General features: G+C 36.5%; 2 protein-coding genes across 2 annotated transcripts in view; both read left to right on the top strand.

Moving 5' to 3' along the window:
* LOC132698365 (laminin subunit gamma-1-like) overlaps nucleotides 1–13371 on the top strand; it is a 48260-nt gene extending 34889 nt beyond the window's left edge. Inside the window, exons 9-12 of the mRNA XM_060664376.1 lie at nucleotides 1443–1734; nucleotides 5089–6338; nucleotides 9948–10318; nucleotides 12891–13371. Coding sequence (XP_060520359.1) covers nucleotides 1443–1734; nucleotides 5089–6338; nucleotides 9948–10318; nucleotides 12891–13232 — 2255 coding nt within the window. The 3' untranslated portion in view covers nucleotides 13233–13371. The remainder of the gene's footprint in view (nucleotides 1–1442; nucleotides 1735–5088; nucleotides 6339–9947; nucleotides 10319–12890) is intronic.
* A 3461-nt stretch (nucleotides 13372–16832) lies between these two features.
* On the top strand, nucleotides 16833–22879 carry LOC132698012 (balbiani ring protein 3-like). The gene is made up of 2 exons (XM_060663836.1): nucleotides 16833–16926; nucleotides 19423–22879. Exons 1-2 carry the CDS (start codon nucleotides 16920–16922, stop codon nucleotides 22746–22748), a joined length of 3333 nt encoding a protein of 1110 aa, XP_060519819.1. The 5' UTR covers nucleotides 16833–16919; the 3' UTR covers nucleotides 22749–22879.
* The last annotated feature ends 365 nt before the right edge of the window (nucleotides 22880–23244 follow it).

Raw genomic sequence — 23244 nt, 5'->3', positions numbered from 1 at the left:
TGACTGATTCCCATATTGGTGACAGCTAGAGGCCTGAGTCGCTGTTAAGATTGTTTGTTTGATTGAATAAAATTTTATGTCCGGTTTCGCGATTGTGTTCGGCAACAGCTGATGAGTTTATTTATCTTAGTCGGAAGGCTCTTTCGTGTTCTTTGAGCCTCGTTGATATTTTTGTTTCTCCAATGTATTCTTTGCCGCATATGCATGGGATGCTGTAAACTCCTGGAATCTCAAATGGAATTTTATCTTTGACGGCTCAAAGATGTTGAGAGATTTTTGGACAAGTGGTAAATCTGGTTTTGACATTATACTTCTTTAGAACTTTTGATATGTGGTCAGTGATATTTTGAATGTAAGGAAGGACCACAGTGGCAAGTGCAGGATCATTGCTATAATAAGGTTGTGGTGAAGTCTTAATATCTTTAATATGGAAATTATTATAGGGAAAAGCAAAGGTAAGGTGTTTTAATTCTGGGTTCAGTGACTCAGGCTGGGATAGTTTTAGGGCTTTGTAAACATGATAACCGATGATTTTTGGGCCGGACGGTGAAGTGACCATGCATTAAAGTATCGGTCTGTGTGCGTAGGTTTTACGTAAACACAGTGTTAGTCTGATTTTCTCTTGATAAGAATATCTAAGAATGGAAGCTTATTATTAGTTTCCGACTCAATGGTAAAACGTATGTTAGGGTATATAGAGTTTAAATGTCACATCAAAACCAAAAGTAACCCAAAATAACCAAAGCTAATCAACGGTAAAAAATTGCGAATATAAATTTTAAATACGAAATCTCCCTGCGAAGGCACTTTTCGTAAAAATACGGGAGCCAAGTTCACTTGCAAGCCAGTCGCTTGGCAGCACCAACGCTACGGAGAAATTGAAATTTTCTACTAACTAGGAAATAATTTCTGAAAAATTTTTAGGTATTGTCAATATTAACGAAATATCCCAGTTACTATGCATAGCATATGAAGATTTTGGTATTTATGGGTAATTCCTAATGGTCTCAGTTATTATGCAAGACTACTAACAATTTTCATTTCCCTCGCTTGATTCCTGAAATGCTTAGTTGTCAGGCATATTATATATACAATAGTATATTATGCAACAAGTTCGGTAATCGGCATTTGACTCATGAGTTTATTTGACACGAGCGGGGCGAGTGTTTAATAAACGAGTGAGTTAGAAAGTTTACCGAACGTGTTGCATGTGTTGGGTAAGTAGGTTTTTACAGACGGGAGTAGAAAAATATGTTTCCATATATTTTTTAAATATGCCGTTCATAAGTTATAGTTGTGTAACTGGATTATGGTTGTATGAAATTAAGGTATCGATAAGTATGAATCGGTTTTTGATAGGAGGAATGGCGGAAAGTCTAGGTTGGGGTGTACCTATACGATTTTATTATTAATTTCATATTTGAATAATTTTATTTTGCTAGGATTCTACGGCAACGCTTTGGTGCTTCCCAAAGGTGATTGCAAACGATGTCAGTGTTATTCGGTGGGTACCAAACCAGACTCCAAAGGCGAACCCGTTTGTGACCCGTCAACCGGTTCCTGCCAATGCAAACCGCACGTGATCGGAAGGAATTGCGACCAGTGCGAAGATGGGTTTTTCAACTTGCAAAGCGGAGAGGGCTGCCAGTCTTGCAACTGTGATTCAGTAGGCGCTCTCAACCATACGTGCAACCTTTACACAGGACAGTGCTATTGCAGACCTGGGGTAACGGGGTGAGGAGATTTTACTTCCATATAATTAGTGAAAAATATTTCATCACTGGCATTGAATTTCCTGACGCCGTCTCCCCTCACTTAATTGATCTGCCATGCTTCTCTATCGTTCCAGCTTCATCTATATTTCTATTTCCTGTATTTCCTGTTTGAGTGAGGAATTCAGTCTCTTCGTCTCATCCTATTACCTCTTCTCCAGCTGCCGATTTATGTGACTGTGATTCTGCTTTCGTGCTTTTAATTTATTATCCAGTTCTCAATCCCGTAAGTCATGGCAATTCGAACAAGGGTATTGAAAAATGTTTTTTTTGTCTTTTTCGTAATATGAGCGTTTCAGAGAACTCCAGTCAATTGTTTAATACATGACCTTAGTTTGTTATATCTTCTGTTGTCATTTCGTCTCTCGAGATAGCAAATCTGCAATGTTTGAAATGCCTTGCGCTCTTAATTATTTCGGTCTTTGATTCTTCAAGTAACTTGTTTGAACCCACACACTCTGTTTCACGGGGGATGATTTCTAGCCTGTCTCATCAGTAAGTTTTCTAATCATGCATTTTGACTGAGCAGTGGATGTGGGACTACCCTGCCATAGTCCACTTGGTGTTTTGTAGCTTATAACAGGTTATTTGTAATAACAATCTCTTGTATTGCTTATCAAAGCCGTTCTCTTGGTAGGGCGTCATAAGCCTTCCTTAGATCTATGAAATTTGTAATTATCTCTCAATTACTAACTGAAATGCGTAAATATAGTCCATACATGATGTTCTTGTTGTAAAGCCTGCTTGATCTTCGCCATTTTTTTATCTAGGTCCTCCTAGTTTTAGGTTTATGAGTTTTCCGTTTATTCTATCCAAAGTTGATGCACATATCGCTTTGTCGTATTTCAATTTTTTTTCTTCCTTCTTGAAAAGTGATGGCTTCTGCACTGTTTGGGGCGTTGTTCTCCATATATTACTCTTTCGAACATCATCTGGATCATACACAGTAACTTTACTTGGTCATACTTAACAACTTCAGATGCTATACCACCAGGTTATATCTCCAGACCCCTTAGTCAGTCCTCTTCAATGCTTAAGACAAACCTCATTTTACTTAAACACATATTTTTTATTAATAATTATTTTATTTACAAAATAATGGAAAAATAGATCAATGGAACAGACGTTATAGTTGGTAACAGTTTTTAGACTCAGCAACATATACCTTAATAATATACATTAATAAATTAATTAAAATTTGAAATCTTCTATGAGCTCCAAACAACCATTTATTTTCGTCAATAGCAATGCCCAGAGTCTTGTTAAAATTTGCTTTAACGAAGTGTCTATTGTTGCTAGGTATGATTTTTCTAATAATGGAGTAGAACGGACACGGTTTATGTTCATTAAATTTATAATCTATAATTTATAATAAACACCGTATTTAAGATCATCATTCTTAAAGATCAATTTGCTATAATTCTGTGAAAGAGGTTTGTACTCGGAAACTAGTATCTTGAGAAACAGAAGTTCTAGCCGGTGCAACTGAACAGTTTGTATTACTTTTTCATGTGTGTATATAACTTATTATATAAATATAAACAATAAATACTGCTTTTAAGAAAACAATGAAATATATTACGATTAACGACTTTTTTACTTGCAGCTCTTAGTTTTTGTTAGTGATGTCTTTTCCGAGATTTTAAGGTCTAGAATCTACAGAATAGTCTCACTACTAAGCAATACCAATAAGTTATTCGACAATTCCTTATTCCTTTGCATTTTACAATAGGCCACTTCAAAAGATTATGTACAGACAATAGCACAACTTAACAAAAACAATAAAACTAAAATAAGAACACAAGGGTTGATAGCAGAGATAGTAGTCATGACATGAATCAGACAGAGTAATAACTTGAGCTTAAGCAATTTTAATGTCCGAAACTGAGGTCGACTTGCAAATACTACTATACAAGTTCCATCTAAGAGTAGCAAGATTTATGCAGATATCTGGCAATGGCAAGATAGCTAATAACATGCAATGTAAGACCAACCGATACAGCAAAATTCGAAATGTTCCTATTTGGGAGAGGAAATATCAAGAAACAGAGACTTAATCAGAGCACATAAGCGAACAAATCTTCCAGAAATGCATGATACCTGAGATATATCATTTGGAAGAACAAGTACATAACTACTGAGAGCAAGGTCTGAATCTATAAGACGGCGGTGAGACCAGTGCCAACATATACTGTAGAAATGAAGGCCTAACGATGGAAACACAGCATAAGTCGAACAAATAGAAAATAGGAAATATACTTTACATTAGACAACATATTTGATAAATTGTTGACCATCATATTGGTAATAATATCAATGTACCTTAATGTGAAAGTATATATAGTAGTATATATATATATATATATATATATATATATATATATATATATATATATATATATATATATATATATATATATATATATATATATATATATATATATATATATATATATATATATATATATATATATATATATATATATATATATATATATATATATATATATATATATATATAGTTATAGAGCAATTACTCCTCGGAGACGATTTACTCCTTATAAACATTATATAAACTTTATTGGTAGATATGTTGGACAGACCTCGCCCGTTTTTAATACAGTAGACCAGCAATTTGGATGCGCTGGCCGTTGTTCTTAATATGTGCTGAATAAAAGTAAAGTCAGTATCAAACACAACACTGAGATCTCTAAACATATCACGCCTCTCCAAGGGCAAAACTAATTTCAGAATATGTAGCTTATATCTAGGTACAATCTAAGCAAATATATTATTCAAGACGACTCTTTACTCGATTAAACATCGTACATCACAGATAATAATTGGAAACACTATATCTTTAAGTCTGTTCATCTGTTATTGAAATTGGTGAAATTATTAATAATTGAATTTTTGGAGCGTTAAAGTCCCCACACATAAAAATTTTTTAATCCCCTTCAATACTTCAATTGCTCCAAAGAATCCAAAAATAAGAGGTCGAATACAGGTTACAACAACAATCAATACAAAGAAATTTCTTCTGAACAGCCTATGCCTCTCCCTTACCTCTGCAAACTTCCAATAAGTCATATCTTCTTGCACTAAAAAAAAACGGTAATCGCAATGAAAGACCTCCTCCCCAGACACAGTTAAGATTGAACCTTGGAAAAAAAGCAGAGAGAAACAGTAAGAAATCGATCTGTGAAGTTAAAGTGCTTTAGTTTATCAAGACATGATGACAATAAATGTAGCGAATGTAGAATGAAACTTTGAGCTTTTTTTATTCGGTATATAATTTAATTTCGATTTGTTCCAGGTTGAGGTGCGACCATTGCGAGACGCGCAAGTACGGCTTCTCGACAGAGGGTTGCACGGATTGCGATTGCGATCCGATCGGGTCCCGGGACCTGCAATGCGATTCCGTGGGACGTTGTCCCTGCTTGGAAAACGTAGAGGGACGACGGTGCGACAGGTGTAAAGAGAACAAGTACGACAGACACAGAGGCTGCGTGGACTGTCCCGATTGTTACAACCTGGTCCAGAGCGCCCACAGGACGAACGGTGACAAGCTCGTTCGCTTGGCCAGCATTCTGGACGAAATCGAACGGCGGCCTACTGTTATCGAGGACGCCGACTTTCCCGCGGAGCTCATCAAGTTAGAGGACGAGATAGATCAGTTTCACGATCAAATCAAAACGGCAACCGGCGAGAGCAGTGTCATGTACCAAGTGCAGGACATCAGAAAACGAGAGAAGGACATCTCTCGCGTTTTGTCTACTGTCGATGAGAACGTGGACGTGATAACGGCGAAAATAGACGACGCCGAGCGCAACAACGAGCACAGCGACATACTCCTAGAAGAGATCCAGATAAGGTTGAACGAGGTGCAAGGGGAGTTCGAGTTGCAGGCTGCGAAAAGCTTGGAGGAAGCTTGGAACAGGTCGAACGTGGCCGGTCAGCAATCGGACCAAATGACCAAGATCGCGCAGGTAGCTAGGGAGATTGCGGAAGTGCTCGATAGGAAAGCCGACGTTCTCCTGAAAACTGCAGACGAAGCGAAAAATAAGTCGATTCAGGCGTATGAAAAGGCGAAAAACGCCAACCTGGAACAATCGCGGATCGAAGACGACGCCCGGCGCCTTAACAAGGAGCTCGCGGACGCTGACAGGAAACTGAAGAAAAGTAAAAAGTGGACCGAAGAAGTGAACGAGCAAGCGAAAACGGCGAAAAGCGACGCCACTGCATTACTGAACGAAGTTAACAATTTGGCGGTCCCGCAGATCGACGTACCGAAGCTGAGGGCACGGTCCGATAAGTTGAGGGACGAGGCGCTTCGGATCGGGAACCGAACGGAAGATTTGTTTAGGGACAGCGAAGAGCTGAGGAAGTCCATTGACGACAGAAACGAGGAGGCCGCGCGATTGCTAGACAGAGCGGAGGACCAGCAGAACGAAACCGACGAGCTGCTCAGCGATATCTACGTGGCGAATAAGAGCGCGGAGGAGACTCTTGACCGATGGAACAAGTACCTCAATGAAAGCGAGAGCATTTACAATGATCTCAAAGGTAATTTCCTATATTCAAAGGAGACACGATAGAGTTAACATTATTTTGAAAGAAATCGAAAGACAAACATTATGAAAGTATTTATTTATATACAAGCTATGTCATAAGAGTGAGGATATACGAAAATATATAATATACAGGCTCCCCAAAAATAAAATAAACCCTAGTTTTTGACATACTCATATGTGAAGAAACTGCAATAACTATTGTGTGAGTTTATCTTTTATACTTTTTTCTTGCAAAAGGGTTCGGGGTGGCCCGTTATGAGGCACCTCCGCGTTTTCTCAGGAACTAAAAGAGATTGAACAAAAAGTTGAATACAAAAGTTGATTGAGTTAATTTGGACTTTTTATTTATTACATTTTCATGTTAACTCGTTTCGCCGTGTCCCCTACCCACTTTTTATTTCAAATGGAATATTGATTTAGATTAAACGCAACGTTTCGGAATTATTGACGTTCATCATTTTTTAAACTGATTTATCTAACTTGTTTCAATTTTGTTTCTTTAAAAAAGATACTCTTGTCGTTGACTTATTTTGCTATATTTGCATTTTTAAATGAAAAATATCTTACAGTCGCAATATAAGTTTTCTCTTTTTCTTTAAAGGCAGACCACTGATATATAATATGAACGGTGTACAAATCACCGTTTCTGGTCATCATCTTCAGTATGAAGCCTATTTTCCAAATAAAATTCTTCATGTTAGTAAATTTCGTTTATAAAACGTTTGTTTAATATTGTTCGATAATCTATAATAGTTATATTTACCGTTTGTCAGTTTCATTTTAGTTTTCATTTGGTTTTGGTAGTAATGCTTCATCAAAATTGTGAATTAAACGTCTTGAGAACGTGCTTTGTAAATCATTTGAAAAATAGGCTTCGTACTGAAGATAATCCCTAGTTCCCTCATATTACATATCTTTGAATTCGTCTTTTAAAAGTCCATCTAAAGGTAGCGAGGGTTTTCCGTTTTAAAAAAATGAGCAAACTGAAGGTTAACATTTTTTTATTTAAAAATGCAAAACTGGTAGAATAAATAAATGACAAGAATATCATTCTTATGTGAAGAAACAAAATTGAAATACCTTAGATAAATCAGTTAAAATATCTGGCCAATAATGAATACGACCGTCAATAATTCCGAAATGTTGCGTTTAAACCCCATTCTATTATACGAGCCCTAACAACTAATTGTTCGGACGATGTACGAAATAATAAGAAAATATATTTATACTTATTTTAATTTTTTTTTTTGCCTTTTCGATTGAAAAATGAAATCATGCACTTATTTTCATACCAAAAAGTGCTATCTTAATGAATTAATTTTTTATTTCACATAAATTACATAACAAAATATCAAAAACATCCAGAATTTGCTGACAAATAAATATTCGGACGCATTTAAATCTTTTACTTAAAGTCGAACATTAATAAAAATTAATAAGATTAATAACAGCTTCTATGCGTTTTGGCATCGAATCTACCAAAGTCTTGCAATATTCGGGGGTGAAAGTGTTCCAAATTTCTGTGATTTTTGCCTTTAATGCTGGAACTGTACGTTGAGGATTGTTACGCAGTCTTTTTCATCCGATGCCATAAAGTTTCAATAATATTCAAGTCGGGGCTACTTGATGGCCACGATAAAACTTTCATATTATGGTCCCCAAACCACTTTTTTGTTGTTTTCGCAGTATGGCAGGACTTGTTGAAATATAAAATTTTCATTTCCAAAAGTTCGTTCTATTGATGGAATCAAACATCTTGATAAAATTTGTAAAATTGTAATTGGTATTTTTCTGCATTTCCAGTACCATCAATGAACTCGTAGTTGCCAACCCCTTTACCACTCATACACCCGCATATCATAACACCCTGGGGAAATTTTACCGTGCGCTTTACACAAGCTTCTGATTTTATACGAATCAGCCTTTTTCAAAAATCGCCTACACACATATCAAATTTTGATTCGTCGCTGAAGATAACGTTACTCCACGTTTCGGTTGTCGAGAATATTTTAGATTTTGCCCAATCCAAACGTTACCTCTGCCAAATACCTCTGCAGTACTGAGATATGATAATTTCTCGCACTTTTTTGTTTGTTGCAACACCACGCGTCATTTTCTTATCAACTATTATACAAACTTGAAAGATGCAACCCCAACTGACATCTCATTTATCTAAGCACACTACATTTTACCATCAATGCATGGGTAGCATTGATTTCTTGGTCAATAAACATTCGCGTCCGAATATTTATTTGTCAGCAAATTTGGTATGTTTCCGTTATTTTGCCATGTAATTCATGCGAAATAAAAATAATTCATTACGAAAGCACTTTCTGTGCTAATGTGCGTAAATTGATTATTCAATCGACAAAGCAAAAAAAAATTAAATAGATATAAAAATGTCTTTATCATTTTTTACATCGTCCGAACATTTAATTGTTAGGGCTCGTACATCATTGAACTCCACTTTCAACGGTCTACCTAAATCAGTAGCGTATACAGGATCTTGAAAATACAAAATTTGGTATTGGCTACGCGAAACGAGAATAAATTAAAATTCCGAAATAACCCAAGCAACTTTTGCATTTAAAATTTTGTTTCATCTATTATAATTCCAAAGGTAAGGTGGCGTAGTTAAGTCATGCCTGCCTCGACAAGGTCTTCCTTAAGTGCTTACCTGTCATACAGGAAACAAAAGTATGCGATACACCAAATCTCTGTCCCATTTTTCGAAATCTCCATCTCACAAAGATAAATTTTTACAAAATCACAACGATAACTTTTAGCAGTATAAAAAAAACGAGGTTATTTATCTGAATTTCAACAAAATAGAAATCCGATAAACATACTATATAAACATAATAATAAAAACATAATTTCTAAAAATAACTTAAAATAATTTAGTTGTGCGTTCATTTTGCTATCCAGTCCAGGATGTCCTGAAATTAGTGGGTCAATAACTTTTTTCTAGCTTAATGTTTTAGACTTTTTTCTTATAAAATCGGAAAAGTTGTGTTGCCTTACGATAAATTGGTACACTTAATTGATATCGCTAGATATCGTTAGGATTGACCGTTTTCCAGGCAAAGGCATTTCACAAATGCACTGTTTAGCATGTCCATCTTGCCGATGGGAAAACACTTCTGCCTCACTGCATAACTGCATACTTATTCATCCAACATTGAAAAGTAGATCTTGACACATAGTTCATAAGGTTGAATTGTTAGAGAATATTTCTGTACCAACTCCCTTGGAAAATTTCTTTTAGCAAGATAGAGAATCAGCTCACTTGGGCAAGGTATGAGAAACTGGTGTAACAAGTGGATTATTACTAGCTTATTTTCTTGATTTTAGATTAAACTAAATAATAATTATATTTAATTTAAAAAAGTATATCAATGTTGCTGAAAGCCTTTATGCGTTCAAAAAATTATACTCGTTATGAATGTGTTTAAAGCAATTATTTTTTTATTGGGACATCTAAATTTTACCATATTCGTTATGCACGTCTGCTTCTTTTCTTGTTAAACTCTTTATGGGAAAACCAGGCATTTACAACCGTAATACATAATAATTGATAACGAGTTTCATGTTCTTTCAGACTTCGACACTGAAACGCAGAAGAGCAAAGACGAAGCTGAGGAGGCGTTGAGAACGATCAGTGATATCGAGAACATAATCCTGGATACCACCGAGAAAACCAAAGAAGCGCAACTGGTCTTGTCCGACGCCGAAGAAAACTCTCAATCCGCCTTGGCGAAGGCATTACAGGCGAAGGAGTTGGAAGCGAACTCTTCGGAATTGGTGGGGCGCATTAAAAAGGACTCTGAAAACCTATTGGGAGGAGTGTCGGGCTTGGAACAGGAAGCCGAGAGTATGCGAGATCGAGTTGAAAAATCAGAAAACGCGCTGAAAGGTTTGATCGAGATGGCCAAGAGTAACGACTCGCTGGTGGAAGTCGCCAAAGAGAAGGTAAGCTGATAATAATAACACATTTTCGCACTATTTACTCTTCTGCCCTAATATACTCTTCAGCAGTATATGGTTCCTTATTACTCAGCGTCTCAACTGTTAGACGTTAAATTTTGTGTGTTTTGGATCATGATTTACAATTACAGAATTTGATGAAATTAAAATATGCTCCACTCTCTCTGAGGAGTGTATCTAACTGTAATTTTTGTGTTCAGATGGAGTAAATAATTGTACCTCACTCTTGGCCGTAGGTGACCGCTATGTAGATAACAATATCAGGGAATTGGAGACGAAATCCTTAACGGACATCCTGAGTGGCAAGAGTGTGAGACACAAACAGATGCCCCTCTAATCATAATATTTTCTTCTTCTTCTTCTTCTTCTTAGGACGCCGTCTCCCTTCGGAGGTTGGCGATCCAACTGGCTATAATGGTGCGTGAAACTGCACCTCGGAAAATCTCTATAGATGTCCGTCCAAACCATCGACGCAGATCCTTTAGCCACGAGTTCTGTCGTCTACCCACAGATCGTTTACCGTCGATTTTTCCCTCGATGACGAGTCGGAGGATGTCGTAACGTTCTCCCCTCATAACGTGTCCGATGTATTGAAGCTTCCGTTCTTTGATGGTTGCCAGCAGTTCTCTACCTTTACCCATTCTCCTCAGTACTTCCTCGTTGGTTATCCTGTCTACCCAGGGTATGCGCAGCATACGGCGATACAAATACATTTCGAAGGCGTCAATGCGACTCTCCATTGATTGGCTGAATGTCCAGCTCTCGGCGCCATAGATTAGCGCTGGGAAGATGCAGCAACGCAGTATGCGCATGCGGAGCTGTAGGTTCAAATCTCGACTGCTGAAGAGGGTCCTCATTGAGATGAAAGTCCTTCTGGCCTGTTCTATCCTTGATCTGATTTCCATTTTGGAGTCACTGGTCTCGTTGACAAGGGCTCCAAGATATTTAACGGACGACACTTGTTCCACGACCTGCTTGTTAATCCGGAGGACCGCCTGTTTTGGTGTCTTGGAGAACACAACCACCTTGGTCTTGGCAACGTTCATATGTAGACCATACTGTGTGCTGTGTTCCACGATGAGATCCATCATGTTCTGGAGATGTGGTAGGCTGCCGGCGAGCACGACCGTATCGTCGGCGAAACGTATGTTATTAATGAGGATGCCGTTGATCTTAATGCCTTCTTTCACGTCCACCAGTGCTTCTCGGAACACTGCCTCCGAGTATATATTAAAGAGGAGGGGGGACAGGACACACCCCTGTCTAACACCCCTTCTAATTTCCTTCTAATATTTTCTATACATTGTTAAATATCCCAGAGTGTGTTTAATCTGTTGCTACTACAAATTATCTTCAAAAATTGGTATTATTTTATGTTGTTGCCTTTGTATATCATATATTGAACATTCACTGATTATGGAACGTTAGTCAAGTTTACTTTCCATGCACTTAGGAGCAGATTTACCTTTAAGATGTTTATGAAAGCTCGTACTGCTTCTGGCCTGGACAGTTCTGTGGATACATATTTTGATTTAACTTCTGATATTGTTTTTCGAAGCAAAATGTTACGTCCGTTCCAATGGTCCGTTGGTAGTTTAGCTGAATTATTTGGAGATACTTTCTATATCTTACTACTGTAGAACGTGTGATACTTCTCCCACTGATGATATGCTTTTATCCCTGCTTTTCCTGGAAGGTTTAGTGCCAATAGCAATTAGTTTACCGTTTGCTGCTGCAAATTTTCTCCAATAAGGCTCCCTAATATCATTTTATATCTATACCCATACAAGATCTGATGAGAGACTTCCAGTAATTAGTGCTATTTTTGTTTTTAATCTATATATTTACATATTTTGGCACCATGGTTATAAATATTAGACTATTTGTTTTGTCATTATTTAGTATCTGCTTTTTTTAGTATCAACAGTCGGTGCCCATACAAGTAGGTTAGTCTTGTCAGCAGAGTTTGTTGTTAGTTGTGGTTAGTTCTGTTAGTTAGTTATGATATAGGGTATCTAATTTTTTAAAATAAGACACAGACATACGTGCTCCAATTCAGAATAATACCTATTGATTAGCTACGTTTTTCCTACATCTAGTTCCAACGTTTTCTTGTTATATTTTCTATTTTATTGTTTGGCAAACAATGAATAACGGAACAGTAAAATTAAATTTAGAACGTATTGATCAAGATGCTTCTATATGACAACATCCGTATTCAAACACAACTCTAGTATCATGTTTTAATTTTACTTTATTTTTTTGGTGAAAATTTGTATTTTTTTGTACCTTTTCAACACTAGTTCTTTATACAGCGGCAGGTCCACAAATCAGGCGATTTGGATGACCAATTCCAAATCTATTTTGAAGTAAATCAAACCAAGAACTTGTCAACCTTGGGATTGCCTGATTTTTGATAGGTAGTACGAAATAGCAGTAACACCGTTGAAAATTGTTCCATAAAATAAACTCCTAATAAGTTATAAAAGAATTTCGCAGCATTGAGCTACCCTGTATAGCCATTTTTCGGATAGGACATTAAGTATCATTTGTTCAGGTAGGCAAAGCTGGCAAGGATACGGACGGGGTTTCAAAAAAAGTGGTCGATCTTCTGGGCGGTGTTCGCGAGATTATCGCAGAGTTGCAGAGCTCACCGGAAATTGACGAGGGCGAGTTGGCGCGTCTGGAAGAAGCCATACAGTTAGCGGAGGAAAAACTGAACGAGGCCAAGTTGGAAGAGAAGCTGTCGAGGCTTCAAGAAGAGCACAGGTCGCAGAACGATCTTATCGAGCAATACAAAGTCGATATTAGCGCTATGAAGCGCGACGTGGATAATATCGAGGAGATAGTGAAAGCCTTGCCGGAAGGTTGTTTTAGGCGGGTCGAACTAGAGCCTTAGGTAGTCGACACCGGGTTGAAAATACCATAGAAAAAATATATTTTTGTAAATATGTATTTTTGTACCAAAGATGATTGAAAGTTCCGTAATAAAAAAAATAAAGGATTGAATGCCCCTTTATAGAGTTACGAAAAATAAATTTTAGGAAAAATGTGTGGCGTTTTTTATTTCGAGGAATAATTGAAAGGGAGAGCGCATTCGCACGGCACCATGAATGATGAAACGGAACCAAGAACAAATAAATGCGACACTCGCGTGCAGCACCTATCGAGATAAACGGAGGAGTGCAATGCCCAGGTGACGAGCAAAATGTTTTGCGTTTGTTGTTTTAAAAAATATATATCGTTTTCTATTTGCGGTGTGAATGCGAAATAACCCATTGAAAGATTAAAATAAATAAGTCACTTTCTTAGGTTCAAGAGGACACAGGATAATATTGTTTCCACTGAACTGAACATAATGTTCGGTGATTTTGTTATGTATAGAGTGGCCCGTTTATATGATGACCTTGTATCAGAACTTGTAAAAACAGTACATTCAAAATAAGGCGTAGTGTTCTATATAAACATTTGTCAAGAACCGCTCCCTAGCGGAGCATAAAGGAATATATCTGAAAATGGTTTTTTATTAATATTTGCGATAGAGGTTTTCTAAAATTATAAATGCTTAAATTTGGCAGGGGCGTAACTTTTAAGAGGCACAGGTAACAAAAACTGCAATAAATTTTATGTTTGTCGACTATAAAACTTTTTTGTTATATAATCGGAAAAGTTATATTCTGATATGTAAAAGATACACTTCATTGACATCGCTCGGATGGAAGGTTTTCGAGGAAAATAGATTTCAAATATACGCTGTTTAGCATTCAAAACTTATTTATTCATCAATATCAAAAATTAGATAGCAGGCCTCGGAACTAATTTGAGAAGCAGATATTCATTTTATTTACGTTTCTTGCAAAATACAAAGACGACAAGCTCATCGGAAAGTGTTTTTTAACATGCATATAAATCTAGCAGAACGTGGTTTGCTTAGTCGATCTCGGTGACAAGGAAGGCCTATGGAAAATGATGATTATGAGCGTTAAATAGAACTGAGAAAAATCCGCAAATAGCATTATGACCCCTATCGGTTTTCTATCATTATTTGGGTAGGTATCATGGGTAATGCGTTAATAGGTCATTCTATGTTGCCAAATGAAATGCTTGCTCAAATATCCTTCAAATGATTTGGTCAAATTTAGCACTTTGAGCAGGACGTAAGAAACTGGATAAATAAAGATTTTGTATAGAAGTAGATAGGTTGAGGTGACCCAGTAAAGTGAACAACTCGGTGGCCTGACTAAAACCCACTAGATTATTATATGTATTATATATGTAAACGATGTAGATAGTCCAGAAGAGTTTCTAAGGTGAATTATTGTTGCTGGAAATCAAATTATGAACAATCCCTTCGAGATTTTTCGTGAATTTCGCAATAGAAGAAAATTAATTATTTTAATCGACCAAGTACGGTGACGGCAAGAGGTTTTTTTCATCGAAAACATGCGATGCACATCACAGGCTGCACTGGAAGAAACTTTAAAAAAGTAGTGCGCACCACGGCGTTTATCAAATTTCACAACGATTTCTAGAATCGTTTCTAAGATTACACAAAAAAAATATTTTTTTTTCTGAAAACTTCAAGTTGAAATGTAAATCCACCTTCGTAAAGTTCAAAACCACATTATGGTGATTGCGTCTTTGTTCTGTTATATAGTTTTGTACTTGTATAATAGAAGCCGTACCGAGTAAATGTGTTTTAATATATTGATCAAATATCAGTACTAAACCGAAAATTAAAAATATTGTTTTCAAGTGGGCAAAGTCATTAACCGAATAGTTTAGATCAGCGGAAGTCTGCAAAAATATTTATGTGTAAAATTAACCTATAAATACGGCAGCCGAAGTTTGCGAAAATATTTAAGTGTAAAATTAACCTAAGTATGGCAAATTTTAGCTGACAAGTGAAATTACCTCCAGATGTCGATCTACCAGGGCAAAACGAAGCAAACGAAGATTATTTAGTCGCCACTGGGCAAAATTATTCGGCTATGGACTATAATGGTACTGAGTCTGCTAGATCTGCTACTTTTACCTTCGTAATATCGCAACGAGAAGCTAACCAATACCAACACATACTAACCAAAACTAAGCAACGTATTAATAAATGCAAAATTTATTATCCTTTTAAATATTCAATGTTGAAGCAGGTTTAGTATTTACAGAAGACAAAATAATTGTGCCCAAAAGTCTCATATTATGGATTATAGAAATATTAATAAAGCCAAAACACTATTTTTTTAGCAAAATTCAACCAATGATATAACACAATAAGTACAGAAAGCAGGAAGTAAAGAATCTCTTCTACCTCACTCTATCCCAGGACTTTGATTTAATAAACTAGGTGCTGACATTCTAGAATTTGCTAGTAAACTTTATTTAGTAGTCATTGATCGCATTAATTGTTTTCAGGATATATTTACTAGATTTGACTACCCAGAATTAATTATAGCAGATAATTTACCTTACAACAAATTGCTGTCAAAACTATTACAATGAAAAAGAAATTATTATAATGACATCCCCTAGCATCAGAGACCGGATTAGCTGAAAAGACAGTCAGTATTGGTGAAACTATTTTAACGAAAATTCATCAAGAAAATGTTGATTTTAGAGATTTATTAATGAAATATAGTAACTCCCATATAATAGTCCTTAATGCGTCGCTAACTCAAATACTACAAAACCGAATACCAAAAACTCAACTTCCAGTTACTAGTAAACAATTGCAATTGCAACCAAACATTTAAGTCTCTCTCCGAACAAATAAATAAAGTAAACTTCAAGATTCTATAAAAAAGCAGGTAAGGTTGTAGTTAAAATATGGCATAAAGTGTTATTTAAAAAAAAATGAAGGAGCTCAGGTCTTACGTGTTACGTGTAATATAAATCAAATGAAACCCTCAATTACGATTGAACACTTTTAAGCAAGAATTGTATTCTGAAATATGTAGCAAATAATTTGTCATATGAATGATACAATGGCACAATGAAAATACTATTGTTTAATGCAAATGTGCTTTTATAAAATGTAATACCACCTTATGAAGATCGCGTCTTTATTCTATATTCTACGTATTTTGACTGGTGTAATAGAAGACATACCGAGCAAATGTGTTTTATTATATTCATCAACCCCATGAAATGGGACATACTTTTATAAGGAGTGTTTGTCATATAATGAGTCCAAAGATTGACACACCAATCAATCAGGATCACTCGGGTTCGCTTTAGACATGATTTGAACCAAATTATTTGTCGTTTAAATGAACCAAATTAATTTGAGCTCCCGCAATTCACCCAACATAATGAAATAAATTTAATTCAAGTGAATTGTACAGCAGAAACTAGATGGTATTATTTTATCTGCGCACGACACGCGTTTCTACCTATTCAACGGGAAATGTAGTGCCGTGCGCAATTCGGTACACACGGCACCACGAGGCTCCGCACAGCACGACGATTGGCGCGTATTTAATCCTCATTTGAACAGAAACCAAAGGTATTCAGTTAACTTGATCAGAGAAACAAGTGAGATAGATGCAAGATAGAAAAGGAGAAACAATTTGAAACCGAAATCAACGAAATGGCGGGTAAGTGTGTTTTGCGGTTTGCCTAAACGTTTCGATAAGATTTTCGTTGCTGGATTAATACGGATATATGCAGTCACGGGTCTCGTTTTGATGAAGGCTCCGGGCTTAAACAGTCCAGGCGGATTTATTACTATTTAACCAAATTTATTAATTGCAAAAATGACTGGTTAAAAAGTTTATATTTACTTGAAATTTTGTTTTTAAATTAGCTTCCTGATCTTCTTTTCTTGATTGCATTGTTTGTGGGCAGGTGAATGTTGTCGATAGATATGATTGGGCATACAGTGCGTCATACTTGCCAACTGTAATTGGACAGGTGTCCCACCGTTTATAGTTTTATGTTGTACCTCATGTATTAATAGAACTAGCTGTGTTGAAATGCTCGTGACCCAGGGCTGCTTCTTTTTGAAATCTAAAGGTGTAGCAGACCGAAACGTCTTAGCTATCTTGGAATTTTAGACACAGGGCGATCTTGAAAATTTTGCAATTTTACACACCCTTAGAAGGTTATGCGTTACCTTAACGAAAACAAGAAAAATTGTCTAGATAGGGTTTTTAAGTAAAATTTTGATATTTAATCTAAGGTTGTGTTTTTTGTTAGGCTTATTATTAGGTGCCCCGTTTTTCTGATATACTTCTAATATGATCTTATATACTATACAATAGTTAAGGAAAAATAAATTACTTTAATACATTTTCTGCATCATTTCATTACGGAATCGGTTTTCCGTTTCTTCTGGAACAATTACGTTTTCATGTGCCTCAGCTGGGAGGGAGACATCATTCAACTTTCTTACCCAGACGCAATATCCATTTTCAAAACCTTACTTACAATCTGTCTGTTACCTTAAACAAATTATCATCGCACTGTGATTTATATTATGATGATCTCCAGGCGATATTTAGTTCACTTCGATTGCGTCGGGTTATCCGTACTGACAAGTCTTATCCTTTTCTTTCTTCTTCTTTATTTCTTTTTTCAGTTATATCGTATGATATATATTCAAAATTTTCTGTAATTGGGTCATGTTACCTATTGGAAAAATGCTATTATTATTATCACAAACAAGGTCAGAAATTCTTAAGCACTGCTAATTAATTAATTATTTCTAAAAATGAAAATCGCTTTGCGATGCCAGAAGAGCTACGAAAGTGCGTAGAAATCCAGAATTTTTTTCAAGAAACCGATCACTTACCAGATACCACCTTTTAAAAGAGTAATATGAGAAAAAACAAAATATCAGTCAGCTAATTATCAAACCGCTCTTGAAAAAATAATTACTAGCATGACTTCAAATGCAGTTGGAAAACTCTTAATTCGAGAGATATCTCTGCATCACTAAACCTATCGCCAAGGTGCCAGACCACAAAGAACTGAACAATTTTGTGTGAGAATACTACTAGCTGTTTCTAAAATATTCGAAAAACACATGTGTAAGCAAATTACTGAACTTGCCGAAATTCAGAAAACATTTTAGCACAACTACAGCACTAGTTAGCATGGTATATGATATAAGGCACAATTAGGTACAGGGAATATATGACGATGCTTCATTTTATGCTTGATTTTATTCTATAAGTCACAATTTACTATTTGCAAAATGGAGGTATTTTGGATTCTCAAATAATTCTTTAAGTCTCGTGAAGGATATTCGAACAGGTAGTAGAACAACCAACTTTTTGGTACAAACTTCCGAAGTTAAATTCATTAATCAGGTTGTTCTAAATCCAACTCAAAAATATTTTACAACACTTTAGTTCTCTCATTGTTTGATTACGCAGGTGTGGTTTACGGAGATTGTTTATCTTGGTAAACTAAAAATAAATTCAAAAATTACAGAAGTCCTGTATTCTTTTTTCAATCTACTTTCCCGTAGTCATTTATATCCTTTTTTAAGTAATTTCCATATAACCAGCCTGAGAAAAATGCATATGCAAATGTTTGTTTCTAGACTTATAAAATCAGACAATCCAGTTTATCTAAACGACAGGTCCCAACTTCTCGTTGTAGAACGTCAGCATTTTAAATAAAGATTTGGAATAGTCTTACTAGTCGAATAAAAAATTAGGGATATCTTAATTATTAAAATTAAAATTTATTAAAATATTAATAATTAATTAATAAAAACTACATTTCTGCAGGACAAAATTGACTTTCACATTAATCAAATTAAATTTTAAGTAATATGTTTATTCTCCGATAGCGACGCCTATTAGGGTTTTGTAGAAATGTTTGCTAATTAATAATTATATTTCATTTTATAACTATTTCGTTTTGTAACTATATTGCAATATTTGAGGCTAGTTCACATTATAGTATTAACAGACATTAGTTGGAGCACCTAAAAAACAGTTTTTTCAATATTAATTAAGATAAAATTACATTTTTAAATAATGAACTTGAATTTTACATAGTTTAACATAGTTATTAAATCGGACATTTAATCTACCAATTACCGCAAAAACCTGATTAAAAATAATAACATTATATTGTAGGAAATTTGGAAACAAAACGACAGAACTTCGCTTGCAACTGTACCTGCAAATGCTGTACTTTAGACTCCTGCTGCTGCCAAGATGGATCGAGGTGCGACTGCAAGAACTGCAAATGCTGCTCAACGGAATCGAGATGTTGCAAAGATTCCGAGTGCGACAGTAAATGTTGTATTGATGGTTCCTGCTGCAATGATAATGAAGAATGCAATTGCGCAGACTGCAAATGTTCCAAAGGTTGCAAGGATTCAAAATGTTCCTGCAAATGCTGTACTTCAGAATCCTGTTGCTGCCAAGAAGGATCCAAGTGCGATTGCAAGGACTGCAAATGCTGCTCAAAAGAATCGAAATGTTGCAACGATTCCAAATGCGACAGCAAGTGTTGTATTGAGGGTTCCTGCTGCAAAGATGATGCAAAATGCAATTGCGTAGACTGCAAATGTTCCAAAGGGTACAAGGATTGTAAATGTTCCTGCAAATGCTGTACTTCAGAATCCTGTTGCTGCCAAGAAGGATCCAAGTGCGATTGCAAGGACTGCAAATGCTGCTCAAAAGAATCGAAATGTTGCAAAGATTCAAAATGCGACAGCAAGTGTTGTATTGAGGGTTCCTGCTGCAAAGATGATGAAAAATGCAATTGCGTAGACTGCAAATGTTCTAAAGGGTGCAAGGATTCTAAATGTTCCTGCAAATGCTGTACTTCAGAATCCTGTTGCTGTCAAGCAGGATCCAAGTGCGATTGCAAGAACTGCAAATGCTGCTCAAAAGAATCGAAATGTTGCAACGATTCCAAGTGCGACAGCAAATGTTGTATTGAGGGTTCCTGCTGCAAAGACAATGAAAAGTGCAATTGCGCAGACTGCAAATGTTCCAAAGGTTGCAAGGATTCTAAATGTTCCTGCAAATGCTGTACTTCAGAATCCTGTTGCTGTCAAGCAGGATCCAAGTGCGATTGCAAGAACTGCAAATGCTGCTCAAAAGAATCGAAATGTTGCAACGATTCCAAGTGCGACAGCAAATGTTGTATTGAGGGTTCCTGCTGCAAAGACAATGAAAAGTGCAATTGCACAGACTGCAAATGTACCAAAGGTTGCAATGATTCTACATGTTCTTGCAAATGCTGTACTTCAGAATCCTGTTGCTGCCAAGAAGGATCCAAGTGCGATTGCAAGGACTGCAAATGCTGCTCAAAAGAATCGAAATGTTGCAAAGATTCGAAATGCGACAGCAAGTGTTGTATTGAGGGTTCCTGCTGCAAAGATGATGAAAAATGCAATTGCGTAGACTGCAAATGTTCTAAAGGGTGCAAGGATTCTAAATGTTCCTGCAAATGCTGTACTTCAGAATCCTGTTGCTGTCAAGCAGGATCCAAGTGCGATTGCAAGAACTGCAAATGCTGCTCAAAAGAATCGAAATGTTGCAACGATTCCAAGTGCGACAGCAAATGTTGTATTGAGGGTTCCTGCTGCAAAGACAATGAAAAGTGCAATTGCGCAGACTGCAAATGTACCAAAGGTTGCAATGATTCTACATGTTCCTGCAAATGCTGTACTTCAGAATCCTGTTGCTGCCAAGAAGGATCCAAGTGCGATTGCAAGGACTGCAAATGCTGCTCAAAAGAATCGAAATGTTGCAAAGACTCCAAGTGCGACAGCCAATGTTGTATTGAGGATTCCTGCTGCAAAGACAATGAAAAGTGCAATTGCACAGACTGCAAATGTACCAAAGGTTGCAATGATTCTACATGTTCTTGCAAATGCTGTACTTCAGAATCCTGTTGCTGCCAAGAAGGATCCAAGTGCGATTGCAAGGACTGCAAATGCTGCTCAAAAGAATCTAAATGTTGCAAAGATTCCAAATGCGACAGCAAGTGTTGTATTGAGGGTTCCTGCTGCAAAGATAATGAAAAATGCAATTGCGTACACTGCAAATGTACCAAAGGTTGCAAGGATTCTAAATGTTCCTGCAAATGCTGTACTTCAGAATCCTGTTGCTGCCAAGATGGAACCAAGTGCGACTGCAAAGATTGCAAATGCTGCTCAAAAGAATCAAAATGTTGCAAAGATTCCAAGTGCGACAGCAAATGTTGTATTGAGGGTTCCTGCTGCAAAGACAATGAAAAGTGCAATTGCACAGACTGCAAATGTACCAAAGGTTGCAAGGATTCTAAATGTTCCTGCAAATGCTGTACTTCAGAATCCTGGTGCTGCCAAGAAGGATCCAAGTGCGATTGCAAGGACTGCAAATGCTGCTCAAAAGAATCTAAATGTTGCAAAGACTCCAAGTGCGACAGCAAATGTTGTATTGAGGGTTCCTGCTGCAAAGGAAATGAAAAATGCAATTGCATAGACTGCAAATGTTCCAAAGGGTGCAAGGATTCTAAATGTTTGTGCAAATGTTCTACTTCAGAGTCCTGCTGCTGCCAAAACGAATCCAAGTGTGACTGCGAGGACTGCCAATCCTGCTCAAAAGAATCGAAATGTTGCAACGATTCCAAGTGCGACAGCAAATGTTGTATTGATGGTTCCTGCTGCAAAGACAATGAAAAGTGCAATTGCGCAGACTGCAAATGTACCAAAGGTTGCAATGATTCTACATGTTCCTGCAAATGCTGTACTTCAGAATCCTGTTGCTGCCAAGAAGGATCCAAGTGCGATTGCAAGGACTGCAAATGCTGCTCAAAAGAATCGAAATGTTGCAAAGACTCCAAGTGCGACAGCAAATGTTGTATTGAGGGTTCCTGCTGCAAAGACAATGAAAAGTGCAATTGCACAGACTGCAAATGTACCAAAGGTTGCAAGGATTCTAAATGTTCCTGCAAATGCTGTACTTCAGAATCCTGTTGCTGCCAAGAAGCATCCAAGTGCGATTGCAAGGACTGCAAATGCTGCTCAAAAGAATCGAAATGTTGCAAGGATTCCAAATGCGACAGCAAGTGTTGTATTGAGGGTTCATGCTGCAAAGATGATGAAAAATGCAATTGCGTAGACTGCAAATGTACCAAAGGTTGCAAGGATTCTAAATGTTCCTGCAAATGCTGTACTTCAGAATCCTGTTGCTGCCAAGATGGAACCAAGTGCGACTGCAAAGATTGCAAATGCTGCTCAAAAGAATCGAAATGTTGCAAAGATTCCAAGTGCGACAGCAAATGTTGTATTGAGGGTTCCTGCTGTAAAGACAATGAAAAGTGCAATTGCACAGACTGCAAATGTACCAAAGGTTGCAAGGATTCTAAATGTTCCTGCAAATGCTGTACTTCAGAATCCTGTTGCTGCCAAGAAGGATCCAAAGACTGTAAATGCTGTTTGAAGACCGAAAAAGCAGATTAGAAGCTTATTATATAAGTAGTTAGTTAGTTAGAAATCTACAGGAAATTTATTTTACTTATTCTGTTTGTATTCATTTTTCTATGGTGTAGGGAACTCGTTAATAATACCTCGCAATAAACAGTAGAGATGAACTGAGTGTTTTTTTAAACATTTTCTTAATTTCTCACATTTACGGTCCATCCAGTTTTTTCGAAGTTTTGCTTAAAGCCGGAGCTATGATATTGAATGAAAGTCTCTGTTCTTTCCTTTTTTATTTCAACGTCAAAATATAAATATAATTATAAAATTGATTATTTGGGCGACAAGTTTTTGAAAAACAGATTTTACGGTGGTGATGCATTTTGAATCCCCAAACGGATACAAACAGCACAGTTGCCGAATGCAATTGCGTTTGATATATTATGGTTTAACAACATTTTACAGCAGATCTCACAAAATTAGGATCATTCAATGCTCGAATTTATTCAAAAATTATAATTTTACATGTCACTAACGT

The sequence above is a fragment of the Cylas formicarius genome, unplaced genomic scaffold (assembly GCF_029955315.1).
Source record: "Cylas formicarius isolate icCylForm1 unplaced genomic scaffold, icCylForm1.1 PGA_scaffold_2__14_contigs__length_35257938, whole genome shotgun sequence".
NCBI classification, from domain to species: domain Eukaryota; kingdom Metazoa; phylum Arthropoda; class Insecta; order Coleoptera; family Brentidae; genus Cylas; species Cylas formicarius.
The sequence above is the reverse complement of the archived record's forward strand: the minus strand, read 5'-3'. Positions and strand labels throughout refer to the sequence as shown.